The 16901-nt window shown below is 43.2% G+C and overlaps 1 protein-coding gene across 4 annotated transcripts in view; it reads right to left on the reverse strand.

The window, feature by feature from the left end:
- TMEM67 (transmembrane protein 67) overlaps nucleotides 1–16901 on the reverse strand; it is a gene marked incomplete at its 5' end in the record, with an annotated part of 39469 nt that overhangs the window by 8345 nt on the left and 14223 nt on the right. For all 4 annotated transcript variants that reach the window (XR_014529201.1, XR_014529202.1, XM_083517230.1 and 1 more), the window contains 11 exons: nucleotides 5020–5136; nucleotides 5748–5864; nucleotides 6642–6722; nucleotides 7815–7955; nucleotides 9085–9224; nucleotides 10111–10210; nucleotides 11854–11940; nucleotides 12330–12428; nucleotides 14235–14333; nucleotides 14443–14499; nucleotides 16425–16530. Coding sequence is in view for 2 of the 4 variants with exons in the window: in XM_083517230.1 (XP_083373356.1) it covers nucleotides 5020–5136; nucleotides 5748–5864; nucleotides 6642–6722; nucleotides 7815–7955; nucleotides 9085–9224; nucleotides 10111–10210; nucleotides 11854–11940; nucleotides 12330–12428; nucleotides 14235–14333; nucleotides 14443–14499; nucleotides 16425–16530 (1144 nt within the window). The remainder of the gene's footprint in view (nucleotides 1–5019; nucleotides 5137–5747; nucleotides 5865–6641; nucleotides 6723–7814; nucleotides 7956–9084; nucleotides 9225–10110; nucleotides 10211–11853; nucleotides 11941–12329; nucleotides 12429–14234; nucleotides 14334–14442; nucleotides 14500–16424; nucleotides 16531–16901) is intronic.

Below are 16901 nucleotides of genomic sequence, written 5' to 3' on the forward strand. Positions count from 1 at the left end.
TCATCCGAGAGTCCAAGGCAGCGGGGGGCAGTCCAGTATTCTTTGTTAAAAAGCGAGACACGCCCCAAAAAAGACTGGTCGTGGACTATCGCATTTTAAACAATGGGACCAAGCCGTCGGACTTCCCCATGCCCCGAATCGACGACCTCCTGGCGAAGGTGCGGAAGGGGAAAGTGTTCACCAAGTTAGACCTGCGAGGGGCGTACAACCTCATTCGTATGCGGGAGGGAGATGAGTGGAAGACGGCCATGTTCACGCCACTGGGTACCTACAAATACAGAGTTATGCCCTTTGGATTGCAAAATGGCTCCCACGTTTTTCAAGCTTTCATGCATCACGTGTTGGCGGGACTTCTCTACAAGACGTGCGTCTGTTTCTTAGATGACATCCTGATCTTTTCGGAATCGCAGCAGGAGCATGACAGACACGTCAAGGAAGTGCTGACCAGACTAAAGCAACATAGGCTCTACGCCAAGCTGGAGAAGTGCCAATTTGACGTGACGGAGGTGGATTTTCTGGGCTACAAGTTGTCTGACAAGGGGCTCGCCATGGACAGCGCCAAGGTGCGCGCGGTATTGGATTGGAAGAGTCCACGCAACCGGAAGGAGGTCCAGAGGTTTGTCGGCTTTGCGAACTTCTATCGCAAGTTTATCAAGGGCTTCGCTATGCAGACAGCGGCCATCACAGACACGCTTAGCTCCAAGAAAAAGAAGTTCGTTTGGACAGAGGAGGCGGAGCAGTCCTTTCAGGCACTCAAGCGTCTCTTCGCGTCGGAAGAGCAGCTGCTTCACGTCAACCCCAGCAGGCCGATGAGGGTGGAGACAGACGCCTCGGACAGAGCCGTGGGGGCGGTCCTGCTGCAAAAGGACCAGCAGGGGGTGTGGCGACCGGCAGCGTTTTACTCCAGGAAGCTCAGCAAGTCCGAGCAGAACTACACCATCTGGGACAGGGAGTTGCTGGCCATTCATGCAGCGTTCAAAGCGTGGAGGCACTTCCTGATCGGCGCCAAGCACACGGTGCAGGTTTGCACGGACCACAAGAATCTGGAGCACTGGCGCACGGCACAGTTCCTAAACCAGAGGCAGATACGTTGGGCTGAGTTTTTTGCGAACTTCGACTTCCGCATAGAGTATGTCCCGGGGGACACTAACATCATGGCGGACGCCCTCTCCCGTAAGCCACAGTATCTGGAGGACGCAACGCCAGCGGCCGCCATGCACATCTTCGCACCAACAGTATGGGCGTGCGCCGCGGCCACCGTGGACCTGGAGGCGGTGCGACGAGCGTTGCAGGATGACTCCTTCGCGCAAGCAAAGATGGCAGAGGTGCAAAGGGGCACGGCTGCGGCCGACGGTTTCCAGCTACGAGATGGATTGCTCATCCGTAAAGGGGCCATCTACGTGCCGGGAGACGACCTTCGCGCCAAGGTGCTGCAGCAGCTGCACGACGCGCCCACGGCCGGGCACTTTGGCAAGGAGAAGACGGTGGAATTAGTAGCCAGGGATTTCTGGTGGCCTGGAATGAGAGGGGAGGTCGCAGACTACGTGGCGAGGTGTGACACCTGCCAGAGGGCCAAACCAGTGCACAAACCGCCGGCCGGACTGTTGGAACCGCTGCAAACTCCGGTCGAACCTTGGGAAAGGGTGGCCCTGGACTTTGTCACGGATCTGCCCAGCTCGAGGGGCAAGACGGCAGTGCTGGTGGTGGTAGACCTGTTTTCCAAGATGGCGCATTTCATTCCGTGTGCTAAGGTGGCCACGGCGGAGCAAACCGCCAAACTGTTCATAGACCACGTGTTCAAGGTTCACGGTCTGCCACGGTCTATTCTGTCCGACCGGGGGCGGCAGTTCATCTCGAATTTCTGGCAGAAGCTGATGGGCTTCCTGAACGTCAAGATCAACCTGGCGTCGGCGAGACACCCGCAGACCAACGGGCAAGCGGAGCGGGTCAATGCCATCATGCAGCAGTACCGGAGATGTTATGCAAATCAACAGCCTGCGACGTGGGTGGATTACCTGCCGCTTGCCGAGTTCGCCTACAACAACACGAAGCACGTGTCCACGGGGGTCACGCCGTTCTTCGCCAACAACGGGAGGCACCCCAGAACCTTCCCGGGACTGGAAAGAATGGGGGAGGGGGAGCCGCAGACAGCAGATGCGTTCGCGTCGGAGCTGCAGGAAGTCCACGATCAGCTGAGGCGCCACCTGGAGCTGGCCAAGCACGCATACAAGGTACAAGCGGACAAGCACAGAAGGGTTGGCGAAGAGCTCCACGTGGGAGACTGGGTTTGGTTAGCAGCCCACGCAGTGCCGGCCAGGTCGTTGGCCAAGAAGAAACTAGGGCATAAACAACTGGGGCCCTACCAAGTCGAAGAGCAGGTCAACCCGGTAGCGTTCAGACTGGCACTTCCGGAGGGTTCCAGAATGCATCCGGTATTCCACAGATCGGTGCTCACTCCCTACAAGGCACCGCACAGGTTCCAGGAACCCGGAACGGCGCCGAGTCCGGTCAGAGACAGAACAGGGCACGCGGGAGTGGCACAGAAGGAGCGCATCAACGAAGTCACGGAGATTTTGGACTCCAGATGGGGGGAAGAGGGGGTAGAATACTTTCTCGCCAAGGAGGGCACCCCGGCCAGTGCAAACAGCTGGGTGCCGGGCTACGCCTTGGACGAACCTCTCCTCAAAGACGAGTTTCATGCCCTCTTCCCCCATAGACCTATGCCAGCAGACTTTTTCGACGACTGGCTTTTCACGCCCACGCTTTCGGCCAGCACTTTCCGGGGGTTCGACTCGGACGAGGACCCGACACAAGACGTCCGTTCCCCGGAGGGGTCACCCTCGGGATCTGCATCAGAACCCTCGTATTGGTGGGACGATAGACCAGAGGAGCAGTTCCGCAGACGGTGGCTGGAAGGCCCAGGACGAGCAACACCGCCAGGAGGAAGTGAGGGAGAGACGGACATGGACGTTTTCGGGGACGACCCTGGTTTCGAGCACGGCGGCACAGAGATGGAAGCGGAGGTGACCGTTGTCGACGAGAGCAGGGAGGAAGACCCGCGAGACTTCAGATGGAGACCCGCCACGGGAAGCGACCGATATCCGACGTTCGTCCCTTTGCAACAGCAGCCCCCAGCTCCAGCACCGGAAGGAGGGGAGGGGGGAATGGGGGGCTTCGAGGGGGGGATGGATGTCAGGGGTTTAGGAGCAGAGGCACGGGCAAGGGAGGAAACAGAGAGCGAAGGGGAGGAGGCAGAAGAAAAGATGAGTGATGACGACGACCCGAGATCTCCTAGTCTTTCCAGTGAATCAGAGGATTCACAGAAAGGAGCACCAGTGGCCAGGGCAAGGGGGGAGTCTAGGGGGGCACCCCAGGAAGATAGAGCCAGAGGGGACTCAGGGGGGAGCAGCTGGAAATCGGGACCAGCGTCACCGCCAGGAAGCAGGGAAGAGGAAAGGAGCCAGGGGGGAAGCGCTGGCAGCTCACCACAGGAGGGAGGGCATGAGTCAGGAGTGGCCACACCTCCATCGGGGAGCAAAGAAACGGTTAAGAGGAAAGTGGAAGGTTGGGCGCGCGCGCCAAGTTCAAATGCAGAGGAAGGCGGCGCAGTAAGCAGCCCCGAAAGGGAACCAGGTCCTAAAGCCCGGCGCAAGGAGGCAGGAGGGTCCGGGTCAGCGTCAGAAGAATCCCGGAAGGAAGAAGCCCCGGGGGGTAGAGGGACCCAGAGGAGGACAGTCAGGCGGAAAAGGTGGAGCAAGGCTAGGATATTAAGTTGGTGCACACGGGGCGGAGACTCAGACGGAGCTTCGCCGATCTAGCTACTAGACGTAGAGTTGCGCGCAGCAGCGTGAGAATGGAAACTGTAATTCAATAAAGACTTTTACTTAATGATCGCTGGCTAGCGTGATCCTCTGTGAGCTAGGATCTTCAAGCAGCTCTGACAATAATAATAATAATAATAATAATAATAATAATAATAATAATAATTTATTATTTGTACCCCGCCCATCTGGCTGGGCTTCCCCAGCCACTCTGGGCGGCTTCCAAAATAATAATAAGAATACTCTAATACATCATTTTGAACGTCTGCGCATGTGCAAGCGGCGAAACCTGGAAGTAACGCGCTCCATTACTTCCGGGTTGCCGCGGAGCGCAACTTGAACGCACTCATCCCGAAGCACATCCAACCCGAGGTATGACTGTAGAAGAAATTCAGACACAGCTGAAAATACAGGAAGTTCTATCAAAGTCCAGTCGTGATCTCATTTTTTAATGACTGGTGGTATGAATACTTACTGACTGATTTGAAACATTTCTGTACAACGTCTCATCAAAACTGATTCCAGGATGGAAAATAGATAATAATTTGTATAAAACCTAACACAATATAGTAAAACATTCACACTAGAAATAATTATAATAAGACAGCAGATACAATTATAACACAGGCTAAGGGGTTGTATAAATTAAAATGCATGGGTAAATAAACTGTACTTCTGAGGAGGACAACACTTAAGACCAGGAACTCAGCAGAAAATGTTAAGACATAGGCAGGCTGGTATGTGAAGAGATGGTCCCTAAGGTAGTTGGGGCACAAATCAAGTAAGGCTTTAAAGGTATGTACCAGCACGAGAACAGCATTCTACACCCTGTGTCATATCTTCAATTTCAGTTTTTGGACATCAAGGTTCTGCCACATGGATACTTAAAGGACCCAGACACAAAACGATACTCATAGACAAAAGGCTCTGCTGTCCTGGGAGGTCACAGTTCACATGCAAGCATTCCACACACAGATGCACAATGTATACTTCACTCATATCATCTATTTTTGTCTGTGTGTGAATGATCCATATGCACAATGCATGGTCAGAATAATGAAGATACACTGTAAAGGATTATAAGATTAAGAAAAATAGATGTGGAAGATTCTATGTCTTTCTTGAACTAGAATCCGTCTGGACAACGACATTTTAAACACAGAGGACAGCACAGCAAGTCTGCCAATAGTATACATACCCTTGTTAATGTTTCGTGGATCCTGTCATACTGCTGCCTCATCTTGCTTGAAATGGAAATCTGAAAAGTCTGACCATCTGTGTTTGGTAACAAGCCTCTTTGACTACACAGATTTTCCTAAGGAGATGACATAAAGCAGAATTGCTGGAACAACTTGAACAAGGAATGAACTCAAGAATTTATTATCCATTCCGCTGAAACTGAGCAACATCTGCTTTTACCCTTTTGTACTGATAGTTATAATAATAATTATTACTGCTGATCTGCACTAGAAATGCTAATTACAAGCCAGAGAAAAAAGAGAAGAAAAAAGTGAAAAAAGACAAACTTAATAAAATTAGGGCAAGGATACAAAGGACAAATAAGTCGGGTGTGTAAAAGGGTGGTTTCTATTTGTTTCTCTGAAACATCACTATCCCATTCTGGTGTGCTAGATTGTTTATGAAAGGAAGAGGAGTTTCAGATGCAGTTGTTGATAAAGCATGGGAGTCAGTTCAAAATTATAAGCAAGAAAAAATATGAGGGTGTAAAAAGGATTCTAGAAAATGCAACCAACTTTATTGCTTCACTTACTCTTAAATATCTCTCATCCCCCCCCCCCAAGAGTGGCAACAGTTAAGCACATATTGAAGTACTGTACAATGAAATACAAAATAACTAAAGTTCTTGTGCATGGATTCTTGATATATGTGAGTTTTGGGATTCCCCTTCCTAGCTGTTTTACATACCGCTTCCCTCTTTAGGTTCATATTCATCTCTTCCATATTGGTATCCGAATGCCCATGCACAGACCGACCATGAATATAATACCCAAAGCATCTGTGTGACAACAGAAAGACTGAAATCTACAACGTAAGAAAAATAAAATTCAACATCTTAAAAGGTACAGATTCAAATAGTAATATAACTTTACAGTTACAGATAGGTAGCCGTGTTGGTCTGCCATAGTCAAAATAGAAAAATTTCCTTCCAGTAGCACCTTAAAGACCAACTAAGTTAGTTCTTGGTATGAGCTTTCGTGTGCATGCACACGAAAGCTCATACCAAGAACTAACTTAGTTGGTCTTTAAGGTGCTACTGGAAGGAAATTTTTCTATTATAACTTTACAGTGTTTCTTTTCAATGGATATGAAGATTACTTGAACAAGAAAGCAAAATTCTGGACAACAAATCTATTTTGCAGTTATTATTTATGAGTTACGTTCCACCATGATGCAGTTAGTGAGATACAATATATTTTGAAACTGGGCATATCTTTATTCTAGGCATCTATAAATCTGTGAGAAAGAGGATGTGCTTATAGATAGTTCACTCCCCACTTGACTGGTGGAGTGAGAATGAGAGGTCTGGGTTGATTCTCAAATTACTGTTGAGGGCCCTGAGTCTACTAAACTATATATAGTATTGTCTTCTCCTTGTTACACAAGTGAGCAAGACATCAAACCCTGTTGAGATTTTGACAAAGAACTGGTGGAATAAAGAGCAGCAACTCTGGTTTATTAATTGCGATACTATGCTATCTGTTAGAGCAAAACTAACTACATATTTATAGCATTCTAAAGCATTAACATACTTCACAGAGAAAGGCACTAACTGGAAGCATAAAATGATCGAATACTTACATTGCTCATACAGCACAAGTCAACAAACTGCCTTATCTTATCTTCTATAAATCTTTCATAGAAGATAGAAAAGTAAATCACCTGTAACAAATCAGATTTACTAATGAGTTAAGGATGTGCACTTTCAATTTCTCTGCTTTAGGAGCCAGTTTTAAACAGAAACAGTCATAAGAGTATAAGGCATGAGCTGCTTGTTATGCCATTGTTTTATAAAGTCCAAGGCATTCTGCCTCCTCCAAAGAAGATGAGGGTAATTTAGAAAATAAGCAAAAGCTGGGATGTAGTGTGTTGATCTCAAATTACTTCAGTCTGGGATGCTGGGCAATTGTATATGTTTTGTCTGCCCCTATGTTGTTGACCAGGCATAGGAAAACTCGGCCCTCCAGATGTTTTGGGACTACAACTCCCATCATCCCTAGCTAACAGGGTCAGTGGTCAGGGATGATGGGAATTGTAGTCTCAAAACATTTGGAGGGCAGAGTTTGCCTATGCCTGTTGTTGACTAATGACCTAGAGGTGACTGAGCAATTCTGTTTTTGTGTGTGTTTTTTCCTTTCTTGAGAAATCTGGAAACTGCACTCTCAGTTGAGCATTCCTGCTGCTGCTCCTCCTCCCCTCCTTTGTTTTTATTCTCTTTCAACTATGTGTGAAAACTGCAAGGAGGCCCATTCTTTGTTTTGTCTTCAATAATCTTCTCTTATCTGCAGATTCTGTATGAACTATTTCCAATAGCACATGTATTTCAAATTGCAATTAGACATTTTAAACCACTTTTTTCAAGTATCTTTTGAACTTTCCAAAGTTCAAACCCACCAATAAAATTCCAGCGGAAAGTTGATTTTCCACTGTATGTTCATAGGTATGTCACAAAGCATGTCTGCTCTTTGTACACACACGTGTACAAACAAGTTTTGTTAGAGCAGATCACTAACACCAACTGAGACCTTTTATGCTAATAACTGATGGATGTCAACTTCTACGTTCTTCCCAATGAAAATAGATCTCCAAATAAAGAAAAATGTAGAAACAAACAAATACTTAGTTTGTGCCTTTCCAAGGACATCCAATACAACCAGAATTATAATCTTTTAACAACAACAAAATCAGCAAAGGCAAATCTGTATAACTTGAAGTGAAGACAGTTAAATATATAGTGGCAATGGAAAGGTCTACCTGTATTATGGCAATCACTAGCCAAAGGACAGCAGACACGCCAAATCTCAGAATACGACTCCAGGGAGCTATGTAACTTTCTGGGCTCCTTTTAAGACTGGAAGAAGAATCCATTAAGGCCAAATTTGAAAACCCCACAACCTGAAAGCGTAATTTTGAAAATAACAAAAGATATTTCATTAGTAATCTGCATTAAAAAAGAACTTCTAAATTGCTGGACTTATACAGTAAAATAACAGAACACAATATCTTTGACCATGAGGTAATATTTTATTGATCTCTACTTTTATTCATATAAAAATAATAATTCTACACTTATGGTATGGAAAGACTTGCAATTATGATGCAGATGTAGTGGATTATGCTGGATAAAACCGGAAGAGAATTCTATAAAATCAAAATATAACAATTTCATCTCCCTTCCAAAGCCAGCTGAGCCATTTTTAGTTAAGACTTAGCAAAAATTAACACTAGAACAGGATAATTTTAGCTTCGGAACTTAAAGATTTGACCATTCCGATGAATGAACATTGATTGTAATTCTGCTTTATGATATCAAGTATTTAGCTGAGCAGCTTGCTTCACTTCCTGCATCATAAATACCACTTGGCAGCCAAGAACCGAATCTGCAAAGTATTGTTATGGAAAAGCAAGTCTAAAATGAAGGCAATACTAGTAATAGCTCTGCAGGTTGCACAGAAACAGCATTAACAGAGCTCTTGTCCTGTTCACTAATAATATGTGCACAAGACAATTAGTCCTCACCGGCCTTCTCATTATGTGTGCAGGAGAAAGCATTTGCTAACCATTTAATTCAGCTAGAGCAAGTATTTCAGCTGATGCTGCATGATGAATAGATTAAAACTGATGTCTAGTTGTGTCATGCTATTTGTTTTTAAGATACAACTTCTGCGGCTCCCATATACACTAAGTACATACCTGTAGATAACAGAACTAAAACTGAATTAAACTGAACTGGGAGCTCATAATAAAAAAGAAGCAGCACAACAGCACATAATATAACCATTGGGTCGTATACAACCAAGTTGCCCTGTTAACGCACATACTTCCTACAAATCTGCTTGGGAAAGGTTGGGGAACCCCCAGAACAGTTGGGGAATTATACAGAAATAGCAGAGGAGAAGTCCTGCTGTGCAGGCAAAAGTCCTTGCACGAATGGGATGACTTCATTGGTTACATCCCATCCGCTTACCCAACTTCTTTAGAAAGATCAAAAATCAAAAGAATGATAATGAAATCTGAAAGTCACCTCTAAGAAGAAGAGAATAGCAAGCACTTGGAAGAGAGGATTTATTTTCCTGATGGTTTGAATTTCATTCCACTCATTTGCTATGAAATACGTTCTCCATATGCTCACAGGTGCAGAAATACTTCTTACGCCATTTTCTCCTGTGGAGAAGCATAGTTCAAACTGTAAAGATCTTAAATGTTATTTCTTTATATCCTGCTTTTCCAGCTTAAATAGCTTCCACAAAGCAGTTTGCATCTATTAAAATACATTTTAACACAATATAATAAACAGTAATCTCAAAAACAAGCTATAATATAAAAAATATAAAATACATTGACAGGAAAACTGAAAACAGAAGAATTAAAAATATCCCAATCCAAATAATGTAAAAGACCAAGAAATAAACCATAAAAAACTTCAAACCATTATCAGTAATTAAAAGCAGATAGGACTAAAAAGGTATTTAATGCCTGCTTGAAAGCAATTAAAAATAGAAGGCCAAAATATATCCCATGGGAGGGGGACACAATAGTGTGTCTGTGAGCAGGACTTCTGGAGCCAATCTTAGGGCCCCAGCCAGTTTATATAGGTCGCAAATCATTTAGTGCTTTAAAAGGAAGTCATAGGCACAGGAACATGGCCAGTTATTAGCGGCAGCACAAGGGGTGGTATCCAATGCAAAAGTTCTTTTAGCACAAGGACTTCAGACTCTGCAAGGAAACTCTGCATTTTCTCCATACACCCCCTAAATGTCTTCTGCAGAGGATGCCAGGGGCACACGGGGAGAGGAGGTGGGGGGTTTCTGCTGCACAGGTGGAAATCCTTGCGTCAACAGCACTACTTCATTAGGTGTTGCCCACATTCAAATAAGACAGTATCTTAACTGACTACAGCTGGGACATATTCCTAATTTCTTGGGGCTGTTCCACACATTCACGTAGAAAAGGGATGGTAAACCTGTGGCTATCTGGATATTGCAACTCCCATCATCTCTGGCCACTAACAATGCTGGCTAGGGCTGACAGAAGTTGTAGGAACACATACCTTCAACTGCTTTAAGAACTTTTCCTTTAGGGCGCTCCCAGTCGATGAAAAAGATATCTACCGTAAGTTGGGAAACAAGCAGATGCAAAAACTGCAGTGCCTAAGGAAACCATTTAATGAAACAAAAATAAACCTAAATCAGCATTTAGGACAGGAAGACAACTAATTAAAAACAGGAAGTCGTCATTCAGAATTGTACAATTTCTGTTGCAATCCAGAAAACCTGGCTGCAGAAATAGGATAAAAACTCATTCCTGCTTAATATTTCCACTTCTTATATCCATCAACAGGAGCTGGCTGCATTAGGGTTGGTGGTGGCAACTCAAGATCATGGGGAGTATATTAAAGTGTAGTTTCACTTGAAAAACCTGCTGCTAGTTTGGCAATTTAACTCATCCCTGCTCTGAAACTATTACAAATTTGTAAACAGGGTCAGTTAAAAATTAGGAACGTTTAACTTCCAAAGATTGCTGTGAAAGAACATGTGCTTACACCTGTCCCCCTGAAATCTATGGGACTGTCACTGTGCAAATCCTACTCACATGGAGATGCAAGTTCCATTGAGTTCAATGGGACATAAGAACATTAGAAGACCACTGCTGGATCAGACCAAAGGCCTCCCTAGTTCAACTTACTGATCTCCAAGGGGCTAACCTGATGCCCATAGTTTGTAGCATAGCTGTGGTTGGACAGTGGCAGTTCTCCCTCTGCAAAAACAGACTGGATATTGGGTTGCATCCAATGCTCTTCCTCTACTCTTCCTGTGCCCTTAAAACACCTGGAGCAGATTTTGAAAGAGCATGGGGTGCTGAAGGGAAGAGGAGAGAAGAGGAGCCTTCTGTTGCCCAGGTGGAAATCTGCTGCATTAGTGGGACAGCAATGTTGGATACGAAACATTGTATTCCAACTCAAGTTTTATTTCATTTGAAAAAAATATTTTTGTTTAGCTTTAAAACACTGAAAGACAAATGTGCCCTGCCAGTGTCAATAACCCATTATTTCTATATTGCAAGGCAGCAGCTGGGGTGGGGGTATGAATGGGAGAGTGTGGCTTACAACAGTCCTCCAATGTAGTCCATTGTAAATACTACAGTTTAGAGGCAGGGCTGAGTCTGGCTTGGATTTCTAGTCAAAATTCTGCATACAAGTCCCCTCTCAGGTTCTAGCAAAGGCCAGTCTACTTAATTTGCCTGTATTTGCTGTTAGGTCTCTCTTTTTAAAAAATTTCGCTATTGGAAGACAAATAAAGAAGTGATACCTTACCACTGAAACTATTTTTCTTTCTCCAGAAAACAGCAGAACTGGAACTTGTGCTAAAAATGCTAACCCTGATACGATTTCTCATTTAGAAGACAAAATTAACCACAGTATCAGATGGGCAACTTAATTATTAGGGCTCTGCACAAGGCTCCCCCTACCCTTGAGATTTGGGTGACCCTCCCAGGGCTAACCCGGGAAACACTCACCCCACCATGGATCCAGTTCCAACATAGTTTGGGGGCAAGGCTTATGTTTAATTAGTTAAAAAAAAACCTAATAAAACATTCCTCTCCCAACTGACGAGGGGAGGGGTCTGCAGAGAATTTGCTTGCAAAAGAGTTCCCTGTGTCAGGACGTATTGGTACCTCTGCTTAACAGCAAGAGGCTTCTCTGTATCCGACTCACCTGATGCCCGAGTCCCTCTGAACAAGCCGGTTTCTGCTCAGGGCTCAGACAAATCCAGAGCATGGCCCTACTGCTTACCTTAAGAGCAAAAGCACATCCAACGTAAGAAACAAAATTGTCTTCTTGACTTGGTAATGGTAAGAGAACAGAGACATATTGCTGTGCCTGTGGAGTGAAGGGTCTTCATTAAATCAAAGAAGCTGCAACTACATGTATGTTGAATCATATCATACAATTTCTACAACTGAATTTAAAATAATGGTTGCTTTTGCTGAAGTTACCAGAGCTTGATGAAAATTAGGATTTGGAGCATTTTATATATATAAAAAAACTAGCTCTATTTACTACTGCATGCACTTTTAAAGTTAGAGGAAGAGGTAAAGTATAAAGGACAAATACAGAGAATATTTTACAGGTACAACTTGCCTCAATGGTCTGGTGAGAAAAGCAAAAAGGGAAAACAAAACACACAAACATTTAGATGTCGTATCTAACATTTATATGTGCACAATTGTTTATTCATCTTTAAAGAAACACAATATGATGAAACTTACTTTGAAAAATATAAGCCAATATATCCCTGTTCCCACTGAGATGATGAAGAAAACATTTGCAAGGTCGCCAGAGTAGAATAGCAAGAACTTCAGAACTGTCTACAACATCAGAGTACAAATGTGTTAGGTGCAATGACAGAAAGGTGTCCCAACAGAGACAGACAGAAATGCTATTCTTATATAGGGTCTCTACACCTGTATCTAGTAACTTTATGCAGTGATTCAGAAAATGTGGAGGCACCTGACTTTGGAACTGTGTTTAGACAACAGTTACCCACACTTTTTACTGGAGCTTTTGTGCAATGTGATGCACAGGTATATACTGCTACACTGGCCATGTGGATTTCATCACCTCCAGTAATCCTTCAGTGAACTGAGTCACACTGGCAACTTGCAGGGATAGGCAGAGGTGCTGCTTCAAAAAAAGTTGTCCAGACGTGTTCTTAGGTAACAGAAGAGCTAACTTAAAGTTGCTGTGCTCTATCAGCTGATAATTAATCTTTAATTGGAAAATGTTGTTAGCTATAGCCTTAAAAATAGAATAAAAAATCACCCCCTGAAATGAAAAGACTCTGCGTAGTCTCTTTTTATAAAAGCAACCATTATCAAATAAAAAGAGGAGCGGCTAAAGAATAATACAATTATTCTTCATTTGTTTTGAATTCCAAGGATAATCTGCTACCATCACTTCATAGTTATAACAGTAAGACAAAGAAAGTCAGGGTTTTTCCCCTGTCATCCTGATATGTGAAAGCATCATGAACAAGTACTATGGATCCAGTGCCCAACTATTTATTTCCCTAAGCCACCAATACAGCAGATCTTCATTAGCAGATGACTCAGCCTTCCCTGACCCACCAGACCTACTTGGTTATCCCTGACTGAACCCTTCTGCTATTATTTTAGTTTATTGCCTGCACTTTACAGATCCAGGGCAGATTACATCAATTTAAAATACAACATTTAAAACAGTTTAGAACAGCTTACAATCACAAAAAGACTAGAAGGTAAAAGCTTGAAGGTCGGGTTCAGTGTTTTTGGCTCAGGCTCCCATTTTGTGCTTCTTAGCTTTTATTTCCTCCTAGCCTACATCTAGCCTGGGGATGGGCTGGAAGTCAGAGGCAGAGAACAAACTGCATGCAGAAAGCCTCAGAAGTGATTCCCAGCACCTCCGGGTAAGACTGAGAAAGACTCTGGTCTTAAACCCTGGGAAGCTGCTGCCATTTAGAGTAACAATATTGACCAAGAGGGACTGATTTGGCAAAAGGCAGATTTCTGTGGTCCATTACTCCCCACTTATCAGTCTCTGCTTCCTTAGATTATCTGCATCTTTGGCTTCATTGATCTCTGGCTCTCATTCATACAACTTACTATGATGTGACCATCTTTCTGGTTCACAATCCTGACCTTTTCTGGCAATAAACTGTTTCCTAGTGGGTCTCCTTTCACATTTCACCAAAATCCTCCATGATCTGTAAAGATTCTCAGGGGTTCAAACCAGATACTCGGGCCGTATAACAGCCATATTCTCCCAACATCTCCCTAGAGCTATTTACCCAAGTTAACCCCCAGTATCTACTCTGATGCTTTCCTCAACATGAGACATGAAAGGCACAGAAGAAGACCTACGATTGGAAACATATATCCTGCAACAGTTGGTATGGTGTAGTATAGTGGTCAAGTGTGTGTACTACTTAAGTCCTCAGTCATTAACACGCTAGGATTTAATTAACCTTTGCCCTCCCCATCCACTATATAGGAATAATAATAATGACCAATTTACAAAAATTGTAAAGATTACTGGGATTATGTACATGAAGAACTTTGGATACCTCCAAACTAATATAAAACTGTAAATATTATGTGTAAAAAGTATTATCTGCTAGGATTCCTGATCGTTCATACCTGTAGGTCAATCATGGGGCTCCCTATACGCCTCTTCCAGCCAGCTGTCTTGAGAAGGGACCATAGAACTGCCAGGCCACCCAAAACACCTAGAGCTATCTGCAGGAAAAGATAAATAAATCAAGAGTTATGCTTCTGCTGCATTTTGTACAGAAATCAGCAAGCATACAGTAAAGGAATTAACATTTGATGAGGAGAGAAAACTTACATCAGTCTGAATGCGAGCCTCCGACTGGTTCATTTCATAGTTGACTGAGAAGGAAACCTGAACAGTGAAACAATTCCATTAACACTCCAATAAATCATTCTATCCTGAATGCCACATTTCATGCTGCATTAAATTACAATACATAAAAAATAAATAAGTAAAACAGAATGTTAAGTTAAGGGTTGCTAATTCAATATGTTGAGCACTTTTAAAAGTTTTGGCACAAGAATTTGATGGCATGAAAGCATGAAAAGAGGGAGAATTACAGTAAGAAAAGCTGTGGTTGCATAGCTTTTCCAGTAGAAACCATGTTGAAAGGAATGAATAACACGGTCATCGACAACAGAAATACTAGCTTTGCATGAAAATTGCCTGCAATTGTACAAAATTCTTTTTAACCAAGGAATGAATATAGCATTGGAAATGCCTGCCAATATCTATGGTCTACATACAGAATTTTATCTGGGATCTAGAAGATACTACAACAGATCAGTTATGCCAATATTCAGTGAGTGAACTTTGCAAAACTTGTAGATAGTTTGGTTTGGGAATTATGGAGTTAATTTGCTTCCTAATGCCAACATTGACTGGCAGGTATTCACTTCAGGAGGCATTAAAAGTATGGATTTCAGGCAGTCTGACTTGCAGAGGGAATTAAGACTGAAGTGTACTTTCTTCATGTTTGGTTTGTTTGTGGATTGGGATATAAGAAACAGGGTAGGCTGGAGAGATAGAGAGGTGGCTCCCAGGAAGATCTGAAGAATTTCAAGCTCCCTACCAGAATTTTAGCCAGCAGGAAACCTTTTAGATAAAATTAGCTAGATGTGTTCATCCTGTTTTAATTATCCCTTTGCTCTTTTGGGATTGATTTGTGTGCTTGCAACCATTCAGAAGATAAATCTTTTACCTAAGAATAACCTCCTTGTTAAGTAAGCTTTTAAATTTGGTTCATAAAGCCTTGTGGTCTCTGTGTGTCTATGACACTACACTACCTAAAGATGATGTCATCAAGACCCAGGAAAGCTTTGGGCTGTTTGGTAGAGGCAGCCACTGGTACCAGTGGACCACGGTGTAGCTGGGGACATGTGACACCACTGCTCAAGCCCATCTAGCAATCACTGCTCCTGCAATGAGTAACTGCTGGTTGCAATTATAAGGCTGAGCTGTTATTTTTATTTTTTTGCAAAGTTAAGTTTTTAAGCTATTTTGGGGGAAATAAAAAAAAACCAAAAATACACAACACTTCCGATATGGGCTGCCATACAACTGGGTTTCCCTGGACATTTCAAGCGATTTTCGAAAATTCCACCCAGACGCCATTTTTGAAAGATGAATCCCAGCTATGTCCAGGAAATTCTGGATGCATGGCAGCCCTATTTAGGAGCCAAGAAGTAAGAGGAGTAGAGGACCAGGACCATACACATGAGAATGGAAGAAAAACCTCCTGAATCAGGCCAAATGTAGTCCTGCAACCGGTCCTCACAGGCCAATCAGATGCCCATGGGAAGCCCAAATGCAGGACATGAGCGTAACAGCACTCTCTTCACCTGCGGTTCCCAGCAAGTGGTATTCAGAGAAATGTTGCCTCCAACACAGCTACACACATGGGGAAAGCAGAAGCTACTACTTGTTCATCAGAACCATTTCTTCCCCATTGAACAAAGCTGAAGAATCTTCATAGATGAATTTGCTGCCTTTTGGACAGTCATTAGGCAGGCAGGGTACAAGAAGGAAGGGCTTATTTTTATTCAGTATATTCTGACCCTTTTAAAAACATGCCTGATTTTGCTGTTAATTTAAAATGTGAAATCTGTACTGTTGTGGCCATATTATTTTTGCTAGTTCATAAATACTGTAGTGTTCATTATTCAATTCTTTGGCATTATGTACCTCACCTATACCATTTTTGATTGATTGACTGAGTTACTGTTGAATGATGCCAGGGAAATTCAAGTAATTGCTGGAGCTACAAAGGAACTCACCACCACATTCTCAGCACTGGGATTCTGAACCAGAACATCGCTGTACGCAATTGTAATTAGAGGGGGATAAATGGCTCCTCTCTGAGTGTTAGGCACAAGACGAATACTGCAGAAATATACACAACACAATGTTAACAAGGAAATAAAAGGAGATGAGAAATTAGACAATAAAATAATAAATAAAACTTTATTTTAACAATGGTTATAATAATCAACTGTGATGTGCATACACAAAGTCAAAATAATTAATAAATTTTAGTCTGCCTTACAGTAAAAGAACTGTTGATTTTCTGAAGTGAACCATATATACAGAATGGATTTTCCTTTTAAATTGTCTTCCATTCCCAAAGAGGCAAGATTCCATTAAATTTTAAAAGCACATTAGTTCTGAGCCAACACATGCAGGATTGCATTGTTAGTATGCTAAGTGCCTTGCAAAATTTATTAAATCTTTTCTCACAACAAATAAGGTAAATA

Source organism: Podarcis liolepis (assembly GCF_965112155.1).
Source record: "Podarcis liolepis genome assembly, chromosome: 8".
NCBI classification, from domain to species: Eukaryota; Metazoa; Chordata; class Lepidosauria; order Squamata; family Lacertidae; genus Podarcis; species Podarcis liolepis.